The 24,234-nt window shown below is 69.6% G+C and overlaps 1 protein-coding gene across 2 annotated transcripts; it reads left to right on the top strand.

Moving 5' to 3' along the window:
• Positions 1-898: 898 nt before the first annotated feature.
• LOC120392243 (inactive phospholipase C-like protein 2) lies at positions 899-24,171 on the top strand. 2 transcript variants are annotated; one of them, XM_039516914.1, is made up of 6 exons: positions 899-1,073; positions 12,706-15,195; positions 15,949-16,152; positions 16,692-16,767; positions 19,555-19,664; positions 23,602-24,171. In XM_039516914.1, exons 1-6 carry the CDS (start codon positions 960-962, stop codon positions 23,785-23,787), a joined length of 3,180 nt encoding a protein of 1,059 aa, XP_039372848.1. In that variant the 5' UTR covers positions 899-959; the 3' UTR covers positions 23,788-24,171. The 2 variants fall into 2 exon arrangements, with proteins under 2 accessions (XP_039372848.1, XP_039372849.1); XM_039516915.1 differs by lacking the exon at positions 899-1,073 and adding an exon at positions 5,344-5,436.
• The last annotated feature ends 63 nt before the right edge of the window (positions 24,172-24,234 follow it).

Genomic DNA, 24,234 nt, shown 5'->3' with positions numbered 1-24,234 from the left:
GGGTAGATCTGGGGGCTGGGGTGAGTGCTGAGGGCAGGGAAGGTGTTTGAGGGGCTGATTGGGTTGTGTTGGTGGGTGTCGAGTGGGGGGGAGCAGTTTGTGCTGGTGGGGAGGCTGTATTGGGGTGTGATGGGTGTGCAGATGTGGTGTGGGGTGCAGAGGGTGCGGGTGTGTGGGGTGGGTAGTGGGGTTGGGTGTGGGGGGATCCGGTGTGTTTAATGCAGAAAGCGGGGGGGGGGTGTAGATGGGGTGTTTGGGGTGTAGAGGGCAGGGGTGTTTGGGGTAGGGGTAGTTTGGGGTGCAGGGCAGGGGTTGGGGAGTTGGTGTGGGTGGTGCAGAGGGTGGGACTGTGTGGGCTGGGCAGATAGGGCAGGGGTGTTTAGGACACAGAGGGGAGGGTGCAGGGGATGCAAAGGATGGGGGTGAATGGGGTGGGGTGTTTGGGGTGCAGAAGGCAGGGGAGGGGTGTTTGGGGTGGTGGGGATGCAGAGGATGGGGTGGCTGGGGTTTGGGCACAGAGGGTGGGGATGCAGAGGATGGGGTGGGTGGGGTGGGGTGTTTGGGGGTGCAGAGGAGAGGTGGGAGGATGCAGAGGATGGGGTGCGGAGGGGAGGGGATGCAGAGGATGGGAGTGGATGGGGGTGTTTGGGGTGCAGGGGAGGGGTGGGGCACGGAGGAGGAGTGGGGATGGGGTGTTTGGGGTGCAGAGGGGTGGGGCGGGGCGCTGCAGAGGATGGAGCTGGAGGGGGTGTTTGGGGTACGGAGGGCGGGGTCGGCGCCCCCGGGGCGGGCTGGGCTCGGACCCCGCGCCCCAGCGGGTCAGGCTCGGAGCTCGGGGCGGGCTCGCCTGGGCCCGCCCCCGGCCCCGCCCCGTCTCCCGGCAGAGCCGCGCGGGGCTGCGGGGCGCTCGGGGCGGCGGAGCCTGGGGAGCGGCCCCGCCGCGGAGCCCCGAGCCGGGGATGGCGGACGGGCCCCGGGGCGGGGGGAGCCCGAGCTCCGGCTCCGGCAGCAGCCGCGAGAACTCGGCGGAGCGGAGCCCGGTGCCCGCCGCGCCCCGCGCCAGCATCATGAAGGTGAGACCGGGACCGCGGCCCCCCCGCAGCACCGCCTCCCATCCCCTGCCCCCGGCCCCGCTTCCCCTGCGCCCCCGGCCCCTGCACCCCGACCCCCATCCCCTGCCCCCGGCCCCGCTTCCCCTGCACCCCGGCCCCTGCACCCCCTGACCCCCATCCCCTGCCCCGGCCCCCGCTTCCCCTGCACCCCGGCCCCTGCACCCCCTGACCCCATCCCCTGCACCCCTGGCCCCTGCGCCCTCCCCTTCCCCTGCACCCCTGACCCCTGCAGCACCGCCCCATCCCCATCCCCTGCGCCCCGCTTCCCCTGCACCCCTGCAACCCCTGCACCCCGGCCCCCATCCCCATCCCCTGCACCCCTGCATCCCCAGCCCCTGGACCCCTGCACCCCGGCCCCGCCCCCTTCCGGCCCCTGCAGTACCGCTCCCCATCCCCTGCACCCCCCTCATCCCCTGGACCCCCGGCCCCCATCCCCTACACCCCCTGCATCCCCTGCACCCACCGGCCCCCTGCCCCCTTGCGTCTCCCGGCGTCACCGCCCCTCCCGCATCCTCCTTCACCCCGGCCGGGACCCTCATCACCGGCCCCTTCTCAGTCCCCTGCCCGCCCCGCCACCCGGGACCCCAGGCCCTGCATCCCCAACCCTCCTTGGCCAGGACTTGCATCATCTGCCCCCGTGCCCCACATCACCCCAGACCTGCATCCCCCTCCCCCACCGGGTTGGGACCTACCTACCACCCCCCGGCTGGGACCTTGGGGCCTCCATCACCCACCTCCCCCCCCACCCCGCACCCAGACGGGATCCTCATCACGCCCCCCCCATCTTCCCTGCTCACCAGACACCGCTGCCCGGTATCCCCGCCCCTGCCCGCCCCTGTCCTGCCCACCTGCGTCCTCCTGCCTGGATGCGACCAGGGACCCCCCTTCCTCTGGGGATCCCCCCCAGAGCCCCTGGCTGGGATTGCACCTGCCCCAGCTCCTGTTCCCCCCCCACACTTCCCTAAGGCTAACCCCCCCCCAGCCCCCACCCCTGAGCTCACTGACAGCCTCCAGATCCCCCTCCCCCACCAAGCGGGGGTGATCCTGCCCCAGCCCCCACCCCTTGGGAAACAGCTGCACCATTGGGGTGGAAAGCGATGGGGGGAGCTGGCTGGTGGGCGCCCCGGGGCAGGCGGGCGGGCGGGCGAGGGGGCCTGGGAGAGCGGTGGGGGGTAGGTGGCCTGGTTCGGAGGGGCTGTTCACTCGTTCCCATCCACGAGGGGCTCCCCTGGCGGGGGGCTGGTACCAGGTTCAGCGGACGGGGGCTGGGGGGTCTTGCAGCCTGGTCTCTAGGTGATGCTGAGCTCTGGGGGCTTCTCAGTTGCTCAGAGAGGCTGGGGGTGGGGCCCGGGCCCCCCATCGGTATCTGTCTAGAAGGCGCTGGGCCCCGTGGGGTGTCAATGCGGATTGGCTCTGGATTGAGCGGGGGAGGGGGCCTTGCACTGTGTGTCTTCATCCAGCTCCCAGGGGTCGTGGCCCTGGGTGTCCGGGTTTCTCTCGTGCGCAGGGGTAGGGGGGCAGCTCCCGGTCTCAGGGCAGCTCGCAGACTGGGTTGTCTCGGCGCCCACCGGGGCTGGCAGCGTCCTGTCTGGCACAGGCCGACCCGCTGGGCTCAGGCCGGGGGCTGGCCCCTGAGGCTCTGGGCTCGGAGTTCAGCCAGGTGCACACAGCACAATTGCTGGGTTGTGCGCTCCTTGGGCCGGAGCCTGGGTCAGTGACGCCCCCCCGGCTTGCCATGCACAGGCCGCCGGGCAGCCCCTCATCGCCTGGCGTCTCGAGGCCCCAGGGCTGGGTTTAGGAGCAGGGCTGTGCATGGGGAGGGGACGTTGCTTCTGCATTCTGGGGGCTTCACCCCCTTTTTCTTGGGAGGTTGGTGGGTCCCCGTGGAAGGAGGAACTTGCGAGTGGCTCCCTGCCTGACCTCTGGGCGCTCGCTCGCTCGCAGGGCAGGTCTCTGGCTGGAAGGTCGAGGGAGGGTCTGAATGTGCCCCCAGTGAGGACGGTCCCAGGGATGCACCGGAGCTGGGGGGTGGAGAGTCACACGTGTATTTCTAAATCTGTCCCCCAGTTGTGCCTGCGTCACCATTGCTGGGCCGTGCAATAGGTCGCCTTTGTCCAGAGCCCGCCTCCTCTCTCCTCACAGCCTATTTTAAGATGAAGTTGCTGCTGCACTATTAATACCTGGCGTGTGGGCTGCTCCCCGGGCTGCTGGCCCCTGCCCACGCCTCCTTTGTCGAGCCGCGTTGTCTTGGCAAAGGGAGCTTCGTAATGTGCATACAGGGCAATTACAGCGCGATTGTTCCCCGTTCTCCAGGCAACTGAGCAGCCTCATTGTGTTCCCGGGACGGTTGTGAGCGCGCTGTGGGTGGGAAGGCAGGCCCCGTGAAATGGACCGGGAGCGGCTCCCTGAACGCCGCCGCTCAGGCTGCGCTGGCCGAGGTTCCCCAGCAGTGCCCGCAGCACGAACGCAGCCGGAACCGTTCGCAGCTCTGCCCTGGTTTTCCGCCCTGCCAGCTGCTTGCCGAGCTGATTGTCCCGAGTCTGGGAGACGTAGCAGGGTTCTGCAGGGCCTGGAACGACCCATGGTCCAGCTCATGGACTGTAAGGCCAGAAGGGACCCTGTGATCATCTTGTCTGACCTCCTGCCTGTCTCAGGCCACACAACCTCCCCCCAGCTCCCCGCAATAGATCCCTCACCTCTGGCTGACTCACTGACGTCCTCAGATCAGAGATTCCACCACTGATGCCAGTGGAAACCTACCAGGGACCCACTCCCGTTAGCCTGCAGCAAAGACTTTGGAGAGCAAAAATGCTCTGGCCTTCATGTAGGCGTCTCTGAATCGAATCCCTTCTCTGAGTCCCACTGAATGACTGGGCACCCTGGTCCCCTTGCCTTGACGATCTCCTGCAGCTGTGAGTTCCACGGGTTAGTGCCATGCTGGGGTTGCCTCTGCCCTGATCCCAAGTGCGCTCTCCTCCAGGTGGTGGGATGGGGCGAAGAGGAGTCCAGTCGCCGTGTGACACGGCTCGTCGCCGCTTGCTCTTTGGGGGCTGGGGTCACGAGACAGACGCTCTACTCAATGCAGCTGCCCCAGACGTCCGCCCGCCCCGTCTGGCTCGTGCTTTCCCTGCTGGTGCCCGTTTGGAGGCGGCTGCTGTGCCCAGCTTCCCAGAATTCCTTGCCCTCCTCCCAAGAGCCACTGCAGCTCGGGCCTCGGCATGAGGGACGGCTGCATCCCACTCCCGGACTCCCGCCCCAACCCTGCCCTGCCCGAGACCTGAGCGCCCCTCCCCGGGGGCTGTGGGGGCGGGTATCTCACAGGCTGGGCACGGGCCAGCCCCTCGCTGCGGGCGGCAGCTGGTGCTTCTCGGCAGGGAACAAGCTCCTCTAGAAAAGCCCTGGCTGAGCCCAGCCGCCGGAGGGGGGCGCTGCCTGCCTGGGCTTCCCGTGGCCGTGGGGGGACGAGGGGCTCCTGGCAGGGGCCAAGGGGCAGCCACCTGCTTTCGAGTAACGTGGCGTTGCCCCCTGTCACGGACTCACCCCCCCCCCGCGTGGCCCCCACTGCCCTGGAGCTGAACTCAGCACAGGGCCTTGGCGGCGTCCAGTGGGGCAGGGCAGCGTGGGGCAGTGGGGAGGGCACTGGACGGCACCTGGACACCTAGTTTCTGTTCCCAGCTCGGCCCGTCTGCTTGCGGTGCCTCCTCGGTGAGTGTATTAGCCGCGGTCCCCGGGGCGACTGGCTGCCGGCTGCAGCGCAGAACCGGCTCCCTTCTGGGCCAGCTGCTGAGGGTTGGCAGAAGGGCAGCGGGGTGGGGGCTGGCCGTGGGGGCCCCCGCTGCGGTGGCTCTTCGTGTTAGAATGTTACCCCCAAGGGGGGATCTTGCGAATGTCCCTCAGGGACTCTCCCGCACCGTGGGGTGTCTGGGGGGCCGGGCGGGGGGCACATCTTGCCATGAGCCAAGGGCCCAAGTGGTGGTGAAGGAGCCTCTCTGCTGCACATGTGTCTCCCCAGCAGCACGGCCTGCAGAACCAGACCTGCCCCCAGCCTCCCATGGCTGAAACTCGGCTTCTTTCAGTTCCCCTGTTTCTCACGGTCACCAGCAGCCAAACCCGATGGGGTGTGAACGGGAGCGGGAGCCACCAGATCAGCTGCTTACGGGAACGTCCCACAAGGGCTCTGCACGCGGGAGGTCCCTGGCCGTGGAGCCATCGGGGAGCTGGTGTTTTGGAAGGGGTTTGGCCCGGCCCCTAGTGCCCGAGGGCGACCCGGAGGGGACGTCCCGGGTTGTTCTGGCCCATGTGATTGGCTGAGCTCGGTCCCAGGGCGAGTGGTGTTGGCTTCTCCGGTGAAAGCGTGGTCTTGTGGCTGGCCTGGCGGGTGTGACCGGGTGTGCCACTCGCCCTGTGCTGCTGTGGTGCATTCACTGCCCCTGGCCGTGGGGGCATGCGGTGAGAGCCGTGCTGGGCGCCTGTGCCTCAGTGGGGCATGGGGCCATGTGCCTCCTACTGCAGCTGGCTGCCGGGGATTCTCTTTCCTCTGCAGCATGGACAGCTGCAGTGTCCAGGCCTGGCCCCTTCTCGGATTCCCCGAGCCACCCCCGAGAGCTTCCCTGGGCTGCACATTGCTCAGGTGCTGGCTTCCTCTTCCTGCCCTCGAGCAAGGCTCATGTAACCGCCGGCAGGAGTCAGGCAGCGTGTGGTTACCTCCATCCTGTACCGGGAAGCGAGTCTCTGTACCGTCTGCAAAGCGCTTGGCGGTGCCGGGGCGGAGCGTGGCGCTGCGTGTGCCGAGGCAGGGGTGTCTGGCGTGGGGAGGCCGAGTCTGGCTATCCTGGGGCCGGGACCAGGGCTGCTCTGGCAGCACGGACCAGCTGCCGCCTGAGCTCGGTAGAGCAAAGCCAGCCTGGGGCGTCTCTGCCGGCTGGGGTCACCCCCCAGTGCAGCGCAGAGGCCAGAGTGCGTGATGCAGTGGGAGCCCGCGGGCTGCCTCTCCCCATGCGTCCAGCCGGCACTGCCCATCAGCACGCGGTGACCGCGTTCCCCGGAGCGCGAGGGGCCGGCGGGCCATCGACCAGCCCCGCACAGTGAAACCATCACCCCACCCCCAGCTTGTGCCCCAGCTCGGTCGGGGGTCCTGCGGACTGTACTGGGCATTGTGGGGGTGTCGGCCTGACAGGACCCCCCCGCGGCCGGGTCTCGGTCCAGTCGTGTGGACTCGGGGCCTGTTTCTGTCTGGCAGGCGAGGCCAGGCCTGCGAGGTCACAGCTGGCATGGAAGCCCGGCAGCCGTTTAATCAAAGCAGCCCCCGCCCGGCGGTTCCTTTCCGGGTAGATTTCCTGTTTTCTGTTCTGGGCCTGGGCAGGGCTGTGCAGGGTGTGGGGCGAGCAGGGCGGTGCCTCTGGGGCCGGGTGGAGGCTGGGCCGTGACCCCGTGGGTGCATCCGACCCCGCTGGGAACACAGCCACCACCCCGGGCAGGGGGGCGCGGGAGGGGCAGAGAGCTCCCTGCCTTGCACGGGAGCCGCAGGCTCGGAGCTTCGCCCCTGTGCTGAGCGCCCCTTCCAGCAGGCTGCTTGGAGTGCGGTGACGGCTCCACGGGACCCGTTCTCCCCCCGTCCATGCACGGGGCTCCCCTGGGTGCTCTGCGCAGGAGCAGCGGGTGCAGGGCGGCTGGGAGGGGGTTGGAGCATCGGGCCTGCTCAGGATGAGAGGGGGGAACCCCCCAAGCGCTGCCTGGCCCTTCCCTCAGCTGCGGAGGGAGCCAATCCCCCCCCCCCGGGCTGGGCTCACCCCTCACCCCATGGGAGCAGGGGGGTCTCCCTGGGGTTTGTCTCCGTGTCCTGTGGCTGCGCCTGGCTCTGGCCAGGGGGCTGGAGGGTGGCACCCGGGCACAGTAACCGAAGTGATGCCACGTTCTGTACCTCCCCGACCTGACTCACCCCTCTGAGATCACCCCCTGCCCCGGTGACTCGTTCCCACACCCCGCGAAGGGCTGCTGGAGTGGGGCAGCCGGCCGGTCCCCGAGACATCTCTGCCTGTCGGTCACCTTTAGAACCTGCTCCTGGCCTGAGTTTCTGCCCACTGCTGGGTGCAAGGTGCCAGCGAGCCAGGTGGGTGTCGGGCGCAGTGTGATCGGTGCCAGCTCCCATCCCCTGGGCACGGGGAATCCCTGGGCAGGACGTGCCGGGAAGCCCTGAACCGATGTCCCGCTGGGAGCCCTCCTGGCACCCTGTGGGCGGGACCCGTTCCGGCCAGTCTGCCACCGCCCCACACGGCCTATTGCCCAGCCTAGTCCAGGCTCCCGCGGCGCAGGGGCTGCAGCGCCCAGCCCAGCAGGGCCCTGATCCTGGCAGGGGCCACGAGGTGCCACCAGCACGGTGTCTGCCCTGGCCCCGCGCCTGCTGCCCCCCCAGGTCCTCGCGGTCCAGCTGGGTCCTTTGCCGCTGGCCCTGGGTGCTCTGCCCACTCCCTGGTGCCTTTAAATCCTGCAGCCTCCCAGGCTGGAGCCTCGGCAGGGGGCAGGCGGCGCTGTGGGGCCCTGCGGCCCAGCCCCATCAGGAAAGCAGCTTTGGCTGAGCGGGAGTTTGTCTGGGGGCGGGCGCGAGGGCCGGGCGGCCGGTTAGTTCTGGCCTGGTGGGAGCTGCTCACGCTGGCTCTGGGGCCGAGTCCGGTGCAGCTTGGCAGCGACTCTCCTGTGGCTGCTTGGGGCCCCCGCGGTGGGTTCAGCTTGTTTCCCAGCAGGGCCGGCGCCGACATCAGACAGCGGCACCGGCCGGCTCCCTGCCCACCTGCAGCCCCACGGGACCCAGCTCTGGCTCCTGGCGCGACCGGCCGGTCTCCCTGGCGGACGCCTGGCGGAGCAGAGGCTGCTGGCGCCGGCTGGCTCTGGGGACCGGGCGCGAGGGGATGCGAGCGGATTCCGAAGCTGCTAACGGCACGTGGGGGGGGCCCGTCGGCGTCACCATCAGCTGGGGACCGAGAGCAGCGGAGGGCGCCAGCCTCCGGCTAGGGTGGCCCCGGGCTCCACCGGCTGTTTTCATGTCCCGCCTCACCCTGCTCTGTATGTGGCTGGGCTCTGGTCTGCGTGTCCCTGGGGTCCGTGCAGCCCCCTCATGGGCCCTGCAGGCTGGGCCGCCAGCCAGGGGAGCCTGGCCCGGTGCTCTGCCATCAATAAAGGGCTGATGCACCCTAATTACATCAGCCTGGCAGCTGTGCAGCCAGTGCTTGGGCCACGTCTGCGTCGTGCCCCCCCCCCCACGGGCTGCGAGTGTCAGCACAGGGAGGGGCCCGTCTCCTGCCAGAGCTGGGGATGGGGGGGGGTGTCCTGGGGTGTTCGTACCTTTAACAGAAAATATCTGCCTGAGCCCCTCACTCCCGACCCGCAGCCCCTGCTAGCCCAGCCCTGGGCTCCCCCCAACACTGCTCTGCCGGTGCCCCTCACTCCCGACCCGCAGCCCCTGCTAGCCCAGCCCTGGGCTCCCCCCAACACAGCTCTGCCGGTGCCCCTCACTCCCGACCCGCAGCCCCCTGCTAGCCCAGCCCTGGGCTCCCCACAGCTCTGCCGGTGCCCCTCACTCCCGACCCGCAGCCCCTGCTAGCCCAGCCCTGGGCTCCCCACAGCTCTGCCGGTGCCCCTCACTCCTGACCTGCAGCCCCCTGCTAGCCCAGCCCTGGGCTCCCCACAACACAGCTCTGCCGGTGCCCCTCACTCCCGACCCGCAGCCCCTGCTAGCCCAGCCCTGGGCTCCCCCCAACACAGCTCTGCCGGTGCCCCTCACTCCCGACCCGCAGCCCCCTGCTAGCCCAGCCCTGGGCTGGTGGCACTGAGCCTGCCAGTCCCCCAAAATGTGCAGTGGCTCCATAATTGGAACAGCCCCAGTTTCTTCCAGATCTTGGGACCACCAAAAGCGGGTTGGGTGCAGGTGCCCTCCCAGCTGGTGCTTTACCCCTCTGCCTGTGGATGCGTCTGGAGCCCCGACCCTTCCCCCTCCCCCCAGAGCTCGGCCCCCCAACCTGGAGATTTCGTCCTTCCCAGGGAGTTTCTGTCCCTGCGAGAGCCGCACGTGAGGCTTCCAGCCCTGAGCGCCAGGGCCAATACACAGTATAGGGACTGCCTGTGTGGCCCGGCTGGTTCGGGAAGGGAGGGGCCGATGGCCTGACCTGGGCCAGGGACGGGGCAGCCGGCTACTTTGCCTGAGGTTTTGGTCACTGCCGCTCTGGGTTGCCCCAGGCCTGGCTCCGGAGAGCAGCCCTCTGAGGCGGGGACAAGCAGGGCCCTCTGAGGGCAGCCGTGTGTGTCCCTGGGGGTCACGGGGCAGCCCCGTAAGGGCAGCGACTCCCTGGGGTCGCTCCTGCTCCGACACAGCCCTGCCTGGGGCGGGGCGGGGGGGCAGGTCTGTCCCTCCAGGCGTCCAGGGCCCGGTGCTGGGCTCTGCGGCCAGGCCAGGCTGAGATGCACCTTCGGCAGGGCCTTGGGGTGGGAGGTGGCGTGGCCTAGGCCACAGCCCCCCTCCCCCAGGGCTGGCTGTGGGGGATACCGTGGCGAATGGGTCCTGTGCCGGGGGGCAGGGGGTGTCTGTGCCGTTTTCTTTTCCCTTTGCGGGTGCCTGTGGGGCGCGGGGTACCTGGGGGTCTGGCATGGCGCGGGGGGGGCAGTGCCGTCGCTGGGCAGGACTGTTAGCGCTGATGGGCCAAGGGGGCTGCGGGCAGGTCCATCCCTGGGGGAGACGGGGGCAGGGGCCTGGACACGCCGGGAGCGACTCATGGGGCAGCCCAGCAGGGGCCCACGTCAGAGCTGGGCCCTGGGGCCGAGCTGCTCTGACCCCAGCTGCGATGGGCTGGGCTGGGCCGCCCCGTGCAGGGAGGACGCCCCGAGTGGCCAGGCCGCCGGGGGAGGGGGAGCAGCCGGCAGGATCCCGGCTCCCGGCCTGGAGAGGAAGGAAGGAAGGAAAATGGAGCTAAAAGAAGCTGGCTCGGCCGAGCAGGAACCTCTCCCCACTGGGCCATGTGTGTGGGGCTGGTAGAGCTGGGGGCTCCCCTGGGGGCGGGCGGGGGTGGGGCTGCTGCTCAGTGCCCAGCCCAGGGAGCCCTGACCCTGGTGACTCCTGGCTGAATGAGCCACGTGCTGCTGGCTCCGGGTCTCTCAGCCATGAGGGATGTGTGTGGGGGGGGTGTGAGCATCAGTGTGTGTGGGTGCGAGAGTGCGTGTGGGTGTGCAGGTGTGGGTGAGCGTGAGGGTGTGTGTGGGTGTGTGCACGTGGGTGCGTGTGGGTGGGTGTGTGGGTGAGCGTGAGAGGGTGTGTGCACAAGAGAGGGTGCGTGAGTGTGTGTGGGTGTGCACGCGCGGGGGTCCCTTGCCCGATGGCGACAGCGGCGCCTGGGTACCTGGCAGGGGCGGGGGGCGGACGGTGAGTGGGGCCGCGCCAGCTGCTCTTGATTGGAAAATCCTCTGGATTAAAAGGGCAGCAAGTCCTGCTGCGGGGGGGGCTCAGCAGTGAACCCACGTGGGGGAGACACTGGCTCAGTGCATTTCTACTTGACAGAGCTAGGATGGGGCGGGGGGATCGGTGAAGCCCAGGGCTGGGACAGCAGGGGGCTGCGGGTCGGGAGTGAGGGGCACCGGCAGAGTCGGGGGGGAGCCCAGGGCTGGGATAACGGGGCTGCGGGTCGGGAGTGAGGGGCACCGATGATTCCTGTCAGCTCCTTTGTTTCTTTGCATTGTCCCGTTGCTGCTCATTGGCAAAGGCCAGGCAGGGTCCAGCCCCTGAGCTGGGACCTGCCCTTGCAGCGGGATCCTCCCCCACCCGCCAGTGCCTGGCTGTGGAATTCCAGCCCAGGCTGCTGTGTCCTTTGGCTCCCCCCCCCCCCTTCACTGCCTTGATGGGCCTCGCAAAGCGCCCCCCCCCCCCGGGCCTGGCTACTCCCCCCGACCCCCCGGGAGGCCTCCCTTTGGAGAAACCCCAGGCAGGGTCTGCTTATTCCAGCCCCATCCCCAGGCCTCCTCCAGCTGCTCTCTGCTCCCCAGGAGGCACCCGCTGGGGGGGGGGGGGGCTGGGCAGGGACAGGCTGGGGGAGCCCCCTGCTCGGGGGGGGGTTGGCATGAGGCTGCCCGCGGATGCCGGGGGCTCCCCAGCTGGTCCAGGAGCGTTTCAGGGCCATGGGGCTATTTTGTCTCTCCAAGGCCTGAGCCAGGGAATCACCTTGAGACAGAGCCCTGTGGGGGAGGGGAACTGGAGCCGGGATCTCCCCCCCCGCCAGCTGCTCAGTGTGGGAGCCTGATTATCTATGGGATGGTCGGTTCCTTCACCTCCAGTTCCTGCTTTCTGGAATCTGGATCCTGGTGCCCGTTTGGGCATTCGTTCTGGGCTGCGGGTCGGGAGTGAGGGGCACCAGCAGAGCGGGGGGAGCCCTGGGCTGGGCTAGCAGGGGCTGCGGGTTAGGAGTGAGGGGCATCGGCAGAGCTGCGGGGGGGCGGGTACCCGGGGCTGGGCTAGCAGGGGCTGCGGGTCGGGAGTGAGGGGCAGCAGCAGAGCTGTGGGGGGGGGGTACCTGGGGCTGGGCTAGCAGGGGCTGCGGGTCGGGAGTGAGGGGCACCGGCAGAGCTGCGGGGGGGAGGTACCCGGGGCTGGGCTAGCAGGGGCTGCGGGTCAGGAGTGAGGGGCATCGGCAGAGCTGGCGGGGGGGGAGCCCTGGGCTGGGCTAGCAGGGGCTGCAGCTCAGAGGAGAAGCAAATCTCAGGCACGGGGTCTGTGCGGTGTCACGGGGAGCACACGCCGCCCATGGGGAACCGGGAAGGGCCCTTGGGAAGGCGCCTCCTGCCCCCCGGTCCCGGCAGGAAGAGCTCAGCAGCCGGCTGGGGGCGGGGGTCCCTGTGTGGCGGCCGCAGGCCACGGGAGGATGTGCCCTATTTAGCTCAAAAGGGCTTATCAGGCCCCTGCACCTTGCCGGGGCGGAAGGAGGGACAGAGGCTTTGAGGCGGCCACTGTCGAGCCCCCGTCTGGCGGCCGGCTGGGGGTCGCTGCCAGGGCCCTGCGGGGGGGGGGGCCTGTCTGGCCCCCTCGCAGGAGATGGACCCGCTGCTCCAAACAGAGTTTTCCCTCTGGAGCAAACCCGACTGGCTTAACGCAGGAAAGAACCAGCCCGAAGGCTGCGCCGTCCCCGTGCGCTGGGCAGGCTCCCTGAGGGGCGGCCGTTTAGCTGCTGGGAGCAGAGGGTTTGTGTGGCCCCGAGGTACAGGGAGAAGAAGGGACGTGCCCAGGGTCACCCAGCAGGGCTGTGCCGGAGCTGGGCTTCCCCCCAGCTCCCTGGCTTGAGCCTGAACGTCTGTGTTCTGCTTCGAAGGAGCCTCCCCGCTGCTGGGCTCTGCCCTGGGCAGTCGGTGCCGGGGCTGGGCTGGCAGAGGGGCCTGGCTGCCTTACGTCTCCGTGTCAGCAGGGCAGGAGCCCCATGCCTGGGTCCCGTGAGCAGACGGCGCTCGCCCCACTCCCAGTGCGGGCGTCGCCCCTTGCCCCTCCGGTCTCCTCTGCGCAGCCCAGCCCGTGGCCCGGCCTGTCGGTCTCTGCGCCAGGCCTGACCGCTGTGTTCTCCCCCTGCAGGACGGCTCTCGCCAGAGGCCGGTTCAGAAGAAGAAGACCGTGTCCTTCAGCACCATGCCCCACGACCGGAAGATCAACAGCACGGCGGCCTGCATCTCCTTCATGCTGCAGGGCTGCGAGATGAAGAAAGTTCGCTCCAACTCCCGCATGTACAGCCGCTTCTTCCTGCTGGCCCCTGACATGCGCTGCCTGCGCTGGGAGCCCTCCAAGAAGGACTCGGAGAAGGCCAAGATCGAGATCGAGCTGGTCAAGGAGGTGCGGGTGGGGAAGAAAACGCCCGTGCTGCGCAGCAACGGCCTCTCCGACCAGTTCCCGGACGAGTGCGCCTTCTCCATCATCCACGGCGACAACTACGAATCCCTGGACCTGGTGGCCAGCTCGGCCGACGTGGTGAACGCCTGGGTGATGGGCCTGAGGTACCTGGTGTCCTACGGGAAGCACACGCCGGAGGCGCCCGAGGCCGGCCATCCCAGCCTCCGGACCTCCTGGATCTCCTCGGTCTTTGAGGTGGCGGATCTGGAGAAAGTGGGCCGGATCTCCGTGGCCCGGGCCGTGCAGCTCATCAAAGCGCTGAACCCGGGCATGAAGGCTTCCACCATCGAGCTGAAGTTCAAGGAGCTGCAGAAGGCCGGTCAGCGGCCAGGGAGCGACGTGGCCTGCGACCTGTTTGTGGAGGCCTATGTCGACCTCTGCACCAGGCCCGAGATCTTTTTCCTCCTGGTCCAGTTCTCCAGCGACAAGGAGTCGCTGGGGCTGAAGGACCTACTGACGTTCTTGGAGGTGGAGCAGGGCATGGAGGGGGTGACCGAGGAGACGTGCCTGGAGATCATTGGCAAATACGAGCCCTCCAGCGAGGGCCGGGAGAAGGGCTACCTGTCCATCGACGGCTTCACCCGCTACCTGCTCTCCCCTGACTGCTCCATCTTCGACCCGCAGCACCGCCGGGTGTGCCAGGACATGACGCAGCCCCTGTCCCACTACTACATCAGCTCGGCCCACAGCGCCTGCCTGCGGGAGGACAGCTCCTGGGGCAGCGCGGGCCTCGGCGGCTACGTCACGGCCCTGCGCATGGGCTGCCGCAGCCTGGAGCTGGTGGTGTGGGACGGCCCGGACGGCGAGCCCCTGGTCTCCGGGGGCCGCTCGGCCGCCTCCCGCGTGGCCTGTCGCAGCGTGGTGGGCGTGATCGACCGCTACGCCTTCGAGGCCTCCGAATACCCCCTCATCCTGTGCCTGGCCGTGCGCTGCTCGCCCGCCCAGCAGCGGCTGCTGGCGCAGTGCCTGAGGAAAACCCTGGGTGCCAAGCTGCACCTGGACCCCCCCGCCCCCGAGGAGGCCTATCTGCCCTCCCCGGAGACACTCAAGGGCAGAGTCCTCATCAAGGGCAGGAAGCTGCCGCCCAGCTGCCAGGAGAGCGAGGGGGAGGTGACGGACGAGGACGAGGGCCCGGAGCCGTGGCCGCGCCCGGGCGAGGCCGACGGGCAGCCGCCCACGGGGGGCGGGCGGCGCAGGCTGCGGCTGAGCAGGGAGCTGTCGGAGCTCGTCAGCCTGTGCCAGGCGGTGCCCTTCCAGGACTTCGAGGCCTCGCGGCGCGGGCAGCGCTACTGGGAGGTCTGCTCCTTCAGCGAGGTGGAGGCCGGGCGCTTCGCCAGCGAGTGCCCCGCCGAGCTGGTCAGCTACAACAAGCGGTTCCTGTCCCGCGTCTACCCCAGCCCCCTGCGCATCGACGCCAGCAACGTGAACCCGCAGGACTTCTGGAAGTGCGGCTGCCAGATGGTGGCCATGAACTTCCAGACGCCGGGGCTCATGATGGACCTGAACGCAGGCTGGTTCCGCCAGAACGGGGCCTGCGGGTACGTGCTGCGCCCCGCCGTCATGCGGGAGGAGGTCTCCTACTTCAGCGCCAACGCCAAGGACTCGCTGCCCGGCGTGCCGGCCCAGCTGCTGCACCTCCGGGTGATCAGCGGGCAGAACCTGCCCAAGCCCCGGGGCTCGGGCGCCAAGGGCGACGTGGTGGAGCCCTACGTCTGCGCCGAGATTCACGGCATCCCGGCCGACTGCGCCGAGCGGCGCACCAAGACGGCGCTGCAGAGCGGGGACAACCCGGTCTTCGAGGAGAGCCTGGAGTTCCAGGTGAACCTGCCCGAGCTGGCCCTGCTGCGCCTGGTCGTGCTGGACGACGACTACATCGGGGACGAGTTCATCGCCCAGTACACCATCCCCTTCGAGTGCCTGCAGAGCGGCTACCGCCACGTGCCCCTGCAGTCCCTGGCCGGAGACCTGCTGCCCCACACCACCCTCTTCCTGCACGTGGCCATCGCCAACCGGCCCGGCGGGGGCAAGGGGCCGCGGCGGGGGCGCGCCGGGCGCAGGGGCCGGCGGCTGCGGGAATACGCCTCCGCCAAGACCACCGGCATCAAGGCCATCGACGAGGTGTTCCGCACGGCCGGCCAGCCGCTGCGCGAGGCCACCGACCTGCGGGAGAACATGCAGGTACCATGCCGGGCTGGGGGCAGGACTCCTGGGTTCTCTCCCCCTTGGGGAGGGGAGTGGGGTCTAGTGGGTTGGAGGGGCTGGGGGCAGGACTCCTGGGTTCTCTCCCCTTCAGGGAGGGGATTGGGGTCTAGTGGGTTGGAGGGGCTGGGGTCAGGACGCCTGGGTTCTCTCCCCCTCGGGGAGGGGAGTGGGGTCTAGTGGGTTGGAGGGGCTGGGGGCAGGACGCCTGGGTTCTCTCCCCCTCGGGGAGGGGATTGGGGTCTAGTGGGTTGGAGTGTCTGGGGGAGGGGCTGGGGTCAGGACGCCTGGGTTCTCTCCCCCTCGGGGAGGGGATTGGGGTCTTGTGGGTTGGAGTGTCTGGGGGAGGGGCTGGGGTCAGGACGCCTGGGTTCTCTCCCCTCGGGAGGGATTGGGGTCTAGTGGGTTGGAGGGGCTGGGGGAGGGGCTGGGGTCAGGACTCCTGGGTTCTCTCCCCCTCGGGGAGGGGATTGGGGTCTAGTGGGTTTGAGGGGCTGGGGTCAGGACGCCTGGGTTCTCTCCCCCTCGGGGAGGGGAGTGGGGTCTAGTGGGTTGGAGTGTCTGGGGGAGGGGCTGGGGGCAGGACTCCTGGGTTCCATTCGGGAGGCCCCCAGCATGAGGCCTGCGTTTGTGTCAGCGCCCCAGGCCAGGCCGCACAGGGCTCCTAGCTGGGGGCTGCGGCCCTCCCCCCGCGCAGTGGGGTGTCCAGCTCACCTGTTTCTCCGTCTCCAGAACGCCCTGGTCTCCTTCAAGGAGCTGTGCGGCCTGGCGCCGGCGGCCACCATGAAGCAGTGCATCCTGACGGTGGCCGCCTGGCTGCTGCGCAGCGAGAGCGCCCCCAGCGTGACGCTCAACCTGGGCGAGCAGTACCCCCCCATGGAGGCCCGGGGGCCCGTCCCGGAGCTGCTCCGCAAAGTGCTCACCGCCTACGAGACCGTAAGCACCCGCCCCCCCTCACCGGGCAGCCAGCCCCACCCCGGCCGAGCCGGCTCCCTGCTCGGGCACTCGTCACCCGGCCTGGTCCCGGCAGCAGGCAGCGGCATGCTCGGGGCCAGGCGGCCAGGCCGGGGGGACCGGGAAGTGCCAGCCCCGCCCTGGGACGGGAGAGCGAGGTCCCAGCATGGCCTGGTCCTGCCACCTGCCGCACGGGCAGCCGGCCAGACGCGAGTCGCTTCCGCAGCCGAGACCCTGCGGCCCCCTCGGGGTCCATTAGCCAGTGCAGCCCCTGGTACCTCGCAGGGTCGGATGGGATCCCAGCAGGCGGCAGGAGCCGGAGCCGCTTCCTTCGTGCTCCCAGGAGCTGGCACCTGGCCCGGGCATTGCAGGGAGCGGGGAGGCCTGGCCAGGGAAGCGTCTCCTCCCTTCCCCCCACCCCCCAAACCTGGAGCTGGGGGGAGCCTGTGCGGGAAGGGGTCACCGGGGTGCTGGGCCGTCCCTAATCCTGCTCCCTCCCTCCCCTGACTCTGCTCCCACAGATGATCCAGACCAGCCGGACCCTGATCGAACTGGCCGACGCGGTGCACAGCAAACTGCTGCAAGCCCAGCAGGCAGGTGTGTGCCGCGGGGGCAGGCGCCGCTGGGCCCGGCTGCAGAGCGCGGTGGGTTGGGGCCCCGTCTGCTCCCCCCAAGGTGCTGGGGGGCTACGGGCACCTGGGGCCACAGGGGGCGGCCTTTGTGCTGGCACCAGTGGCACCTGCTGGCAGGACGAGGCGCGGCGCTCATGGGGCCTCTGGGCGCTCTCGGCTGGACCCCTGGAGGGGAAAGACCCTGGGCCAGGCCAGTGGAGCTGGTGGCCGGCTGGGGCGGTGACCTCTCCACGCCCAGCCCCATGGGAGTCTGCTGGGCTGCTCCAGCCCCTCCCGGCCGGTCTCCCGTTTCCCAGGCAGCCGGGTGGCTGCAGCTGTGGGCAGGGAATGGGGCTGTGGGCGTGTTGGGGGCAGGTGTCCCCCTCCTGGCTGCTCCCAGCTGAGACACCTGATCTGTGGCGCTCGCGCCTGGGCCCCAGGCCGCTCGAACCCCCTAGGGGGTCAGGGCACGAGGTGGAGCCGCTTCCGAGCAGGCACCAGCGCCCGGCACGGAGAGGTGGGCAGCAGGGCCGCAGAGGGGCCGGCGCTGGGGGAGCGGAGCCGTACGGGGGAGGCTGACGAGGAAGCAGAGAGGAATCGTTAACTGCCAAACCCCGGAATATAATTAGCATCAGAAATAACAGACTGGGGCTGACGGCGTAAGTGGCGACGAGTGTTGTGGCATAAAAGACACGTGGCTGAACCCACACAGGCAGGTGTTGCTGTCAGGCTGTGCCGGTGCCCCTCACTCCCGACCCGCAGCCCCCTGCTCGCCTGGCTTGGGCTCCCCCAGCTCTGCCGGTGCCCCTCACTCCCGACCCGCAGCCCTGTGCTAGCCCAGCCTGGGCTCCCCCAGCTCTGCCGGTGCCCCTCACTCCCGACCCGCAGCCCCCTGCTACCCAAGCTCAGTGCCCCACAACCTGCCCTGCCCCCAGCGTGGACCCTGACGCACACTGCGGGGGCCGGGCCCTGCCCAGATCCCCCCGGTGTTAATAACCCGGGGGTGGGGGGATGATTGACGGCAGGTGGGCGAGCTGCAGCGCGTGGGCCCGCGTGGCGGGGGGGGGGGTAATGCGTTCAGGGCAGGGTGCCCGCTTAACCCCTCGCGTGCCAGCCCCAGTGGGAGCAGGAGGGTCCGGCTCAGCACAGTGCCTGCGGCGGGTGGGGAGGGGGGCTGCAGTATTGGTGGGGGCGGTCATGGTATTGGTGGGGGGTCACTGTGGGGGATAGGGGCTGTGGTGTGGGAGTCTGGGGAGGGTGGTATCGGTGGGGGGTCACTGTGGGGGATAGGGGCCGTGGTGTGGGGTTCTGGGGGGGGTGGTATTGATGGGGGGTGTTGGGGGGGGAGCTGCCTTTGCTGGGTAGCCCCCGTAGCGCTCTTGGCTCCAGACGCTGAGCGGCTTGGCAGGCGGCGAGGGAGAGGTGCCCCGTGCCCCATGGCTCCCCGTGCCCCACGGCCCCTGAGCAGTCTCTCTCCACTGCCCGGGGGGGCACTACATGGCCATGCGTGGTGCTGCTGCCCCCCCCATCCCAGGGCCCGTTGCACCAGGCAATTGCTGGGGCTCCCAGCCCTGCCCCCCCCCCGGGAGGCTGGCGCAGTCGTTTCCCATCAGCGTCAGCAGAGATAACGAGCTGGAGCCCTGCGCTAATGAAGGGGGAGCTGGGGAGGGGGCAGGCAGGGCCCTGCGTGAGCTCCCACAGGGAGGGGGGGTCTTTGGGGGTCACCGGGCTCCCCTGGGGGGGTCGGTGCCCTCAGCCTGTGGGATCGCCTCCCCCTCGGGCAGCTTCTCGGCTGTGCCGGTGCCCGGGGGGCGGCGGTTCTGCAGGCGACTCCCAGGCTCCTCGCTTAGCAGAGGATTGGGGGGGGCAGCCTTGGCTGCTCCCTCCCTCGCCGGCGCTCAAGGCCGTTCCCTTGTCCCCGGCGCGGAGGGTGCCAGGAAGCAGCCGGAAGCTGCTGGCTCGGGCGTGGGAGGCCAGCGAGTCCGCGGGAAAGGCTCCTGCTGGGGGCGCTGCACCTTGTCCCCCCCCCACGCAGGGCCCCCCCGGCAGCACGGCCTGGGCAGACCCCACTGGGCCAGTGGCACCATCTGCCCAGCCAAGGGCTCAGATCGGGCACGGTGCCACCCCTGGGGCGACTCCTCCCTACGCGGCTCAGCCCTGGAGCCTGCCTGCTCCCTGGGGCACAGGCCCCAGCCACCATCCCGTGGTGCTGCCATTGCAGCTCCCGGCACTCAGAGCCCGGGTCTCCCACGTACACCCCGTCCCTGCCTGCAGGGTGCTGCCCACCCCATGCCCACGGGAACCTGCCACTGCTCCCCGCAGGGGTGGTGACAGCTGCCACCTGGGCCCTGCCCTGCCGCCGGCTGGGATCACGCCTGTCCCAGCCTTCAGAGCCACTGAGCTGGGCTCTGGGGCTGCTCCGACTTGCACCGTGGCTGCACCGGTGCCCTAGGGGTGCGTTACTGGGGCCCCACCTTTGTGACAGGGAATTCCCTTGTTTCCAGCTCTGAGTGCAGCGCTGCATCTCTCCTGACCCCAGAGCTCGCCGGCCCGGCGTGGGCTCCCTGCCCCTCTGCTCTCCCCGCCCACGGGCTGAGCACGGGGCGCTGTTCTGGGGCAAAGACCCCTTGGCGGGGCTCCTTGTGCCGCCGGGTGCCAGCGAGCAGCGCAGGGCGCTCACCGTATGGAGCCAGCCCTGGGCACCCTGCCGCTGGCTTTGCTGTGTCCCCCCACCCAGCTCGGCCTGACGGCTCCCCTCTGCTCCGCTCCCCAGGGATGGATTTCCACAAGGAGCTGCACCGCCTCGAGGCCAAGGAGGGGCTGAAGGGCAGGAAGCTGCAGAAGGCCCTGGAGAGCTTTGCCTGGAACATCACGGTGCTGAAGGTAACGCCGGGGCCTGGCTGCTGGGGTTGGGGGACTCCCTCTAGATTTTCGCCCGCAGTGGTTTTCTCTTGACTCAGTTTCCCTCGTGTTAAAGGAGCCCTGGAGCCTGAGGACCAATGGTCCCAGCTCTGCCACTGGACTCCCTGGGGCCCATCCCCTCCCCGGGTCTGTTTCCCCACCTGTACCTGGGACGGGTGAGGGCTGAGGCTGGCCTGATGGGGTGACGCTCTGGGGGCGGTGGGACGCCAGACCGCGCCATGCGACGCTGTTTCCTCTGCCGCTCAGAGTGCTGGGCCGTGCCGCCCAGGAGAGCGATGCCCATGCTGAGTGTTCGCGTCTCCTCCGCACGTAGAAAACCGGCCAGATTCACGTGCCCACAGGGGGGGCGTTATCCCTGCTCTCCTAGGGGGAAACTGAGGCACGGGGCAGGGAATTCCTTAGGGCCACACAGAGTCAGTGGCGGATCCAGGAATGGAACCCAGGACTGCTGCTCCCCCCGTTGCGGTGCTAGCGCTAGCTGCTGCCCCTGTGCATCCTGCCGGGATGGTCCCAGCTGCCTGCAGTGCCCCCCCATCCCTGTTGATCTTGGGACCCGGGACAGATTGTCTGCCTGCCCCTGGCTCCCAGCCCAGCCTTGCCCTGGGCCCTGCTTGGTGCCGGCTCACGTGGCAGAGCTGAGACTGCCGGGGAGCCGGGCCAGCGGGGCTGGACGCAGTCCAGGCTGCAGACAAAGGGGCATTGTTGGTGGCCAGGGCCTGTCGGCTCCGTTCCCCCAGCCCACCCCAGCGCCTGGGTCACCCGGCCCCCAGGAGGCCCAGCGGCTTCAGCTCCCTGAGAGCCATTCCCAGCTGCTCCAGCGCCCGCAGGGCTGTCGCCCAGTCGGCAGGCACAGCTGGGCCCGGTGGTGGCCGAGGACATCAGGCAGATCCCAACCCCTGTGTGGGGAGTGGGTGCAGAAATCCCCCGGAGCAGCCTCCAGCCATGGCCAGCGTAGTGGGACCCTGCAGTCATCACCGCCCCCCCCCCCCCCAGCCAGCTTCCTTCGCCCTTTGCTAGGACAGAGCCTGCTTCAGCGAGCCCTGCACAGGCTGCAGGAAGAGCTAAATAGATGAGGGCCGCGAGTGTGCACAGGTGTGTGTGTGGGGCGGGCTGTAGGGCCGCGGGCGCGCACAGGTGTGGTGTGTGTGTGTGTGGCGGGCTGTAGGGCTGCGGGCGTGCACAGGTGGGGGGGGTGTGTGTGTGTGTGGCGGGCTGTAGGGCCGCGGGCGCGCACAGGTGTGGGGTGTGTGTGGGGCGGGCTGTAGGGCCGCGGGCGCGCACGGGTGGGGTGTGGGTGGCGGGCTGTAGGGCGCGCACAGGTGTGTGTGTGTGGCGGGCTGTAGGGCCGCGGGCGCGCACAGGTGTGGTGTGTGTGTGTGGCGGGCTGTAGGGCCGTGGGCGCGCACAGGTGTGGGGTGTGGGGCGGGCTGTAGGGCCGTGGGCGCGCACAGGTGTGGGGTGTGTGGCGGGCTGTAGGGCCGTGGCGCGCACAGGTGTGGTGTGTGTGTGGCGGGATGTAGGGCGGCGGGCGTGCACTTGTGTGGGGTGTGGGGCGGGCTGTAGGGCCGTGGGCGCGCACAGGTGTGGGGTGTGGGGCGGGCTGTAGGGCCGTGGGCGCGCACAGGTGTGGGGTGTGGGGCGGGCTGTAGGGCCGTGGGCGTGCACAGGTGTGTGTGTGTGGCGGGCTGTAGGGCCGTGGGCGTGCACAGGTGTGTGTGTGTGGCGGGCTGTAGGGCCGTGGGCGTGCACAGGTGTGTGTGTGTTGCGGGCTGTAGGGCCGTGGGCGCGCACAGGTGTGTGTGTGTGGCGGGCTGTAGGGCCGTGGGCGTGCACAGGTGTGTGTGTGTGGCGGGCTGTAGGTGTGGTGTGTGTGGCGGGCTGAAGGGCCGTGGCGCGCACAGGTGTGGTGTGTGTGTGGCGGGCTGTAGGGCGCGGCCCGCACAGGTGTGGTGTGTGTGTGTGGCGGGCTGTAGGGCCGTGGGCGCGCACAGGTGTGGTGTGTGTGTGTGGCGGGCTGTAGGGCCGTGGGCATGCACAGGTGTAGTGTGTGTGTGGCGGGCTGTAGGGCCGTGGGCGTGCACAGGTGTGGTGTGTGTGTGTGGCGGGCTGTAGGGCCGTGGGCGCGCACAGGTGTGGTGTGTGTGTGTGGCGGGCTGTAGGGCACACACAGGTGAGGACAGCTCTGGGCCCCCTGCACTGGGCTCTGCCCTGCCTGGGTCTGGACTGGGGCCCCATTGTTCTGGGTGTGGGGTGGGCCCTGGGGAGACGCAGGCCCTGCTCCCGTGGCAACCGTCACAGGCAGGTTGGATCAAGGAGCTGGGCCCGTGGTGCGGTGATCCCGTGCTGCCCTCTAGGGGCTGTGTGGGGCAGAGGCCATCTTGGGGAGCGAGCGTCCCTTGGAGCTGGGCGATGGCTAAGGGGCCCTGGTGGTGCAGAGCCGGGGGGAGTATGGGGCAGTGCCACGGGGGCAGCGGCTGGAACTGGGGGAGCTGCCGCGCCCCTGGCTCGACGGGGTTTCCATCATCTACAGGGCTTAGTTTGGTTCTATGGCTCTCAGCCCCCTCCCCCCCGGTATGAATTGTGGGACGCTGGAGGGGGCAGGTCTGCGGCGAGTGTGGTGCCCGCGGCTGCCCGCAGAGGGGAGAACAGCCTGCTGCTGCCGCCAGCGAAGGGAGCTGCTCCTCGAGCTCAGGGGGGTTCCCAGCACCGTGCCGATGGCCGGGCTCTGCGTTCTGGCTGGTTCTCGGTGCTCTGCCCGGACGGGGCCCTGTGGAGTCAGCACCACACCACACCGCACCGCGACACCCCACCCGCTGGGCGTGAAAACGCTGCCTCCTGCTGGACGCTGCCTGCCCAGGGAACCAGCTGGGGCTTGGACGGGGAGGCACAGAGCTGCAGTACCCAGAGTGGACTCCAGGTGGCACCAGAGCAGTAGCCCAAAGGGGCTAGTGAGCGGCCAAGGGGGCCGGGTGGGGCAGGTGACCCCCAGCCCCAGGCTCTGCTGGCGCCTCATAGCAGAGCCCCCCGTGGCCCACGCGCCACGTATGCGAGAGGGGGAGGGACACGGCGTCGCGTGATCCTTTCAGGCCCACGTCCTGCCAGGCGTGGGGTGTCTCGGCTCCGCTCAGGGTCCATAGGGACCGAGTGTGCTGGGCCCCCAGCAGGGAGGCTCCCTGGCCCACACCCCGCAGGAAGGCCCATTCAGATCTCGGCTTTTATCCTCAGCTCTCAGCTCTTGGTGCCTCTTGTCCCACTGGGGGGCTGGGCTGGGATCCCCCTGCCCCCCGTTCACCCCACAGAGGCCACAGGTGGGTGGGATTCCAGTCTGTGCTGACCTGAATGCCTGGGGGGGGGGGGAGCTGACTGTGACGCGGGTGTAAAGGGGGATTCGCTGCCGCGTGACTGACCCGTGATCCGAGGCGTCAGGGACTCAGCCGGAGGCGAGGGGTTTCTTGCAGGAGTGGGGGGGGGGGCGAGGGTCGGTGCAGGAGGTCACGCTGCTCCCTTCCGGCCCCCAGGCAGGGCTGGGGCGGGGGGAGGCTGCTCGTCTCATGGGGTGGGGTTTGTGCTTTAGGGGGCCGCTCCTGAGCAGTGACTCTGCCTGGGGAGGGGAGACGGCTCGGCTGGGTTAGGGTCTCTGCGTGTCACAACCTGGACCCCTCTCCCTGCAGCCCAGGGGCCAGTTCCCGCTGGTGGGGGGAGCCCCTGCCCCTCGTTCTCCAGCTGCAGCAGGAGCGGGGTGCCCCCGGTCCAGGCTGCTCCCCCGAGCACAGAGACCTCGAAGGAGCCAGCCCCCACGCCTCTGCTGGCTCCAGCCCTGAGGGTGGGGGTGCCCACTGGGTGCTGATGGGGTCTCCCTGCCCCACACACCCCGACCTTTGGCCTTTCGCCGCTGCAGGGCCAGGCAGATCTCCTGAAGCAGGCCAAGGCGGAAGCTCTGGACAACCTGTGGCAGATCCACAACGCGGGGCAGTCGTGTGGCATCGGCAGGAATGGCTCTGCCTCCCCCGACCTCGGCCGGGTCCGGACCCCGCTGGAGCCCATCTCTGAGACAGAAGGAGGCAGCGACACCGGGTCCTGCTGACCACGGGGCAGGGCGTGGGGGCCAGGACTGAGCCCGCGGCTCCTCCATCGCCCGGGGCCCCCAACGCCCCTGCCACGCACCCAGGATTGTGCGGACCCCGGCCCCGCCCCAGGCTCCAGAACTCCCGGGCCTTTGGCTGTGCGTGTGGAAGACAGGAGCCCGGCCGGGGGGGGCTGCACGGGCCAGGCCGGGGCGATCCAGACGGGTGATTCGGGTGGGGGTGGGGTTAGCACTCTGCCTGGCCCTGGGCTGGGGCCGTCGTTTCAGGCAGGGATTGGGCTCGGGAATTTGTGTAGCGGGACCTGCAGGAACCTGCTCTGGGAGGAGGCGCTGGGAGCGAGAGAGGGGCCGGGCCGGCTCCAGCCTGTCTCTCACCGTCACACTGGTGCCCGGAGCCCCCAGCTCGGGCCCTGCTCTGTCCTGCATGTGGCTGGGCCGAGGCGGGGG

Source organism: Mauremys reevesii, linkage group 27 (genome assembly GCF_016161935.1).
Source record: "Mauremys reevesii isolate NIE-2019 linkage group 27, ASM1616193v1, whole genome shotgun sequence".
Lineage (NCBI taxonomy): Eukaryota > Metazoa > Chordata > Testudines > Geoemydidae > Mauremys > Mauremys reevesii.
The sequence above is the reverse complement of the archived record's forward strand: the minus strand, read 5'-3'. Positions and strand labels throughout refer to the sequence as shown.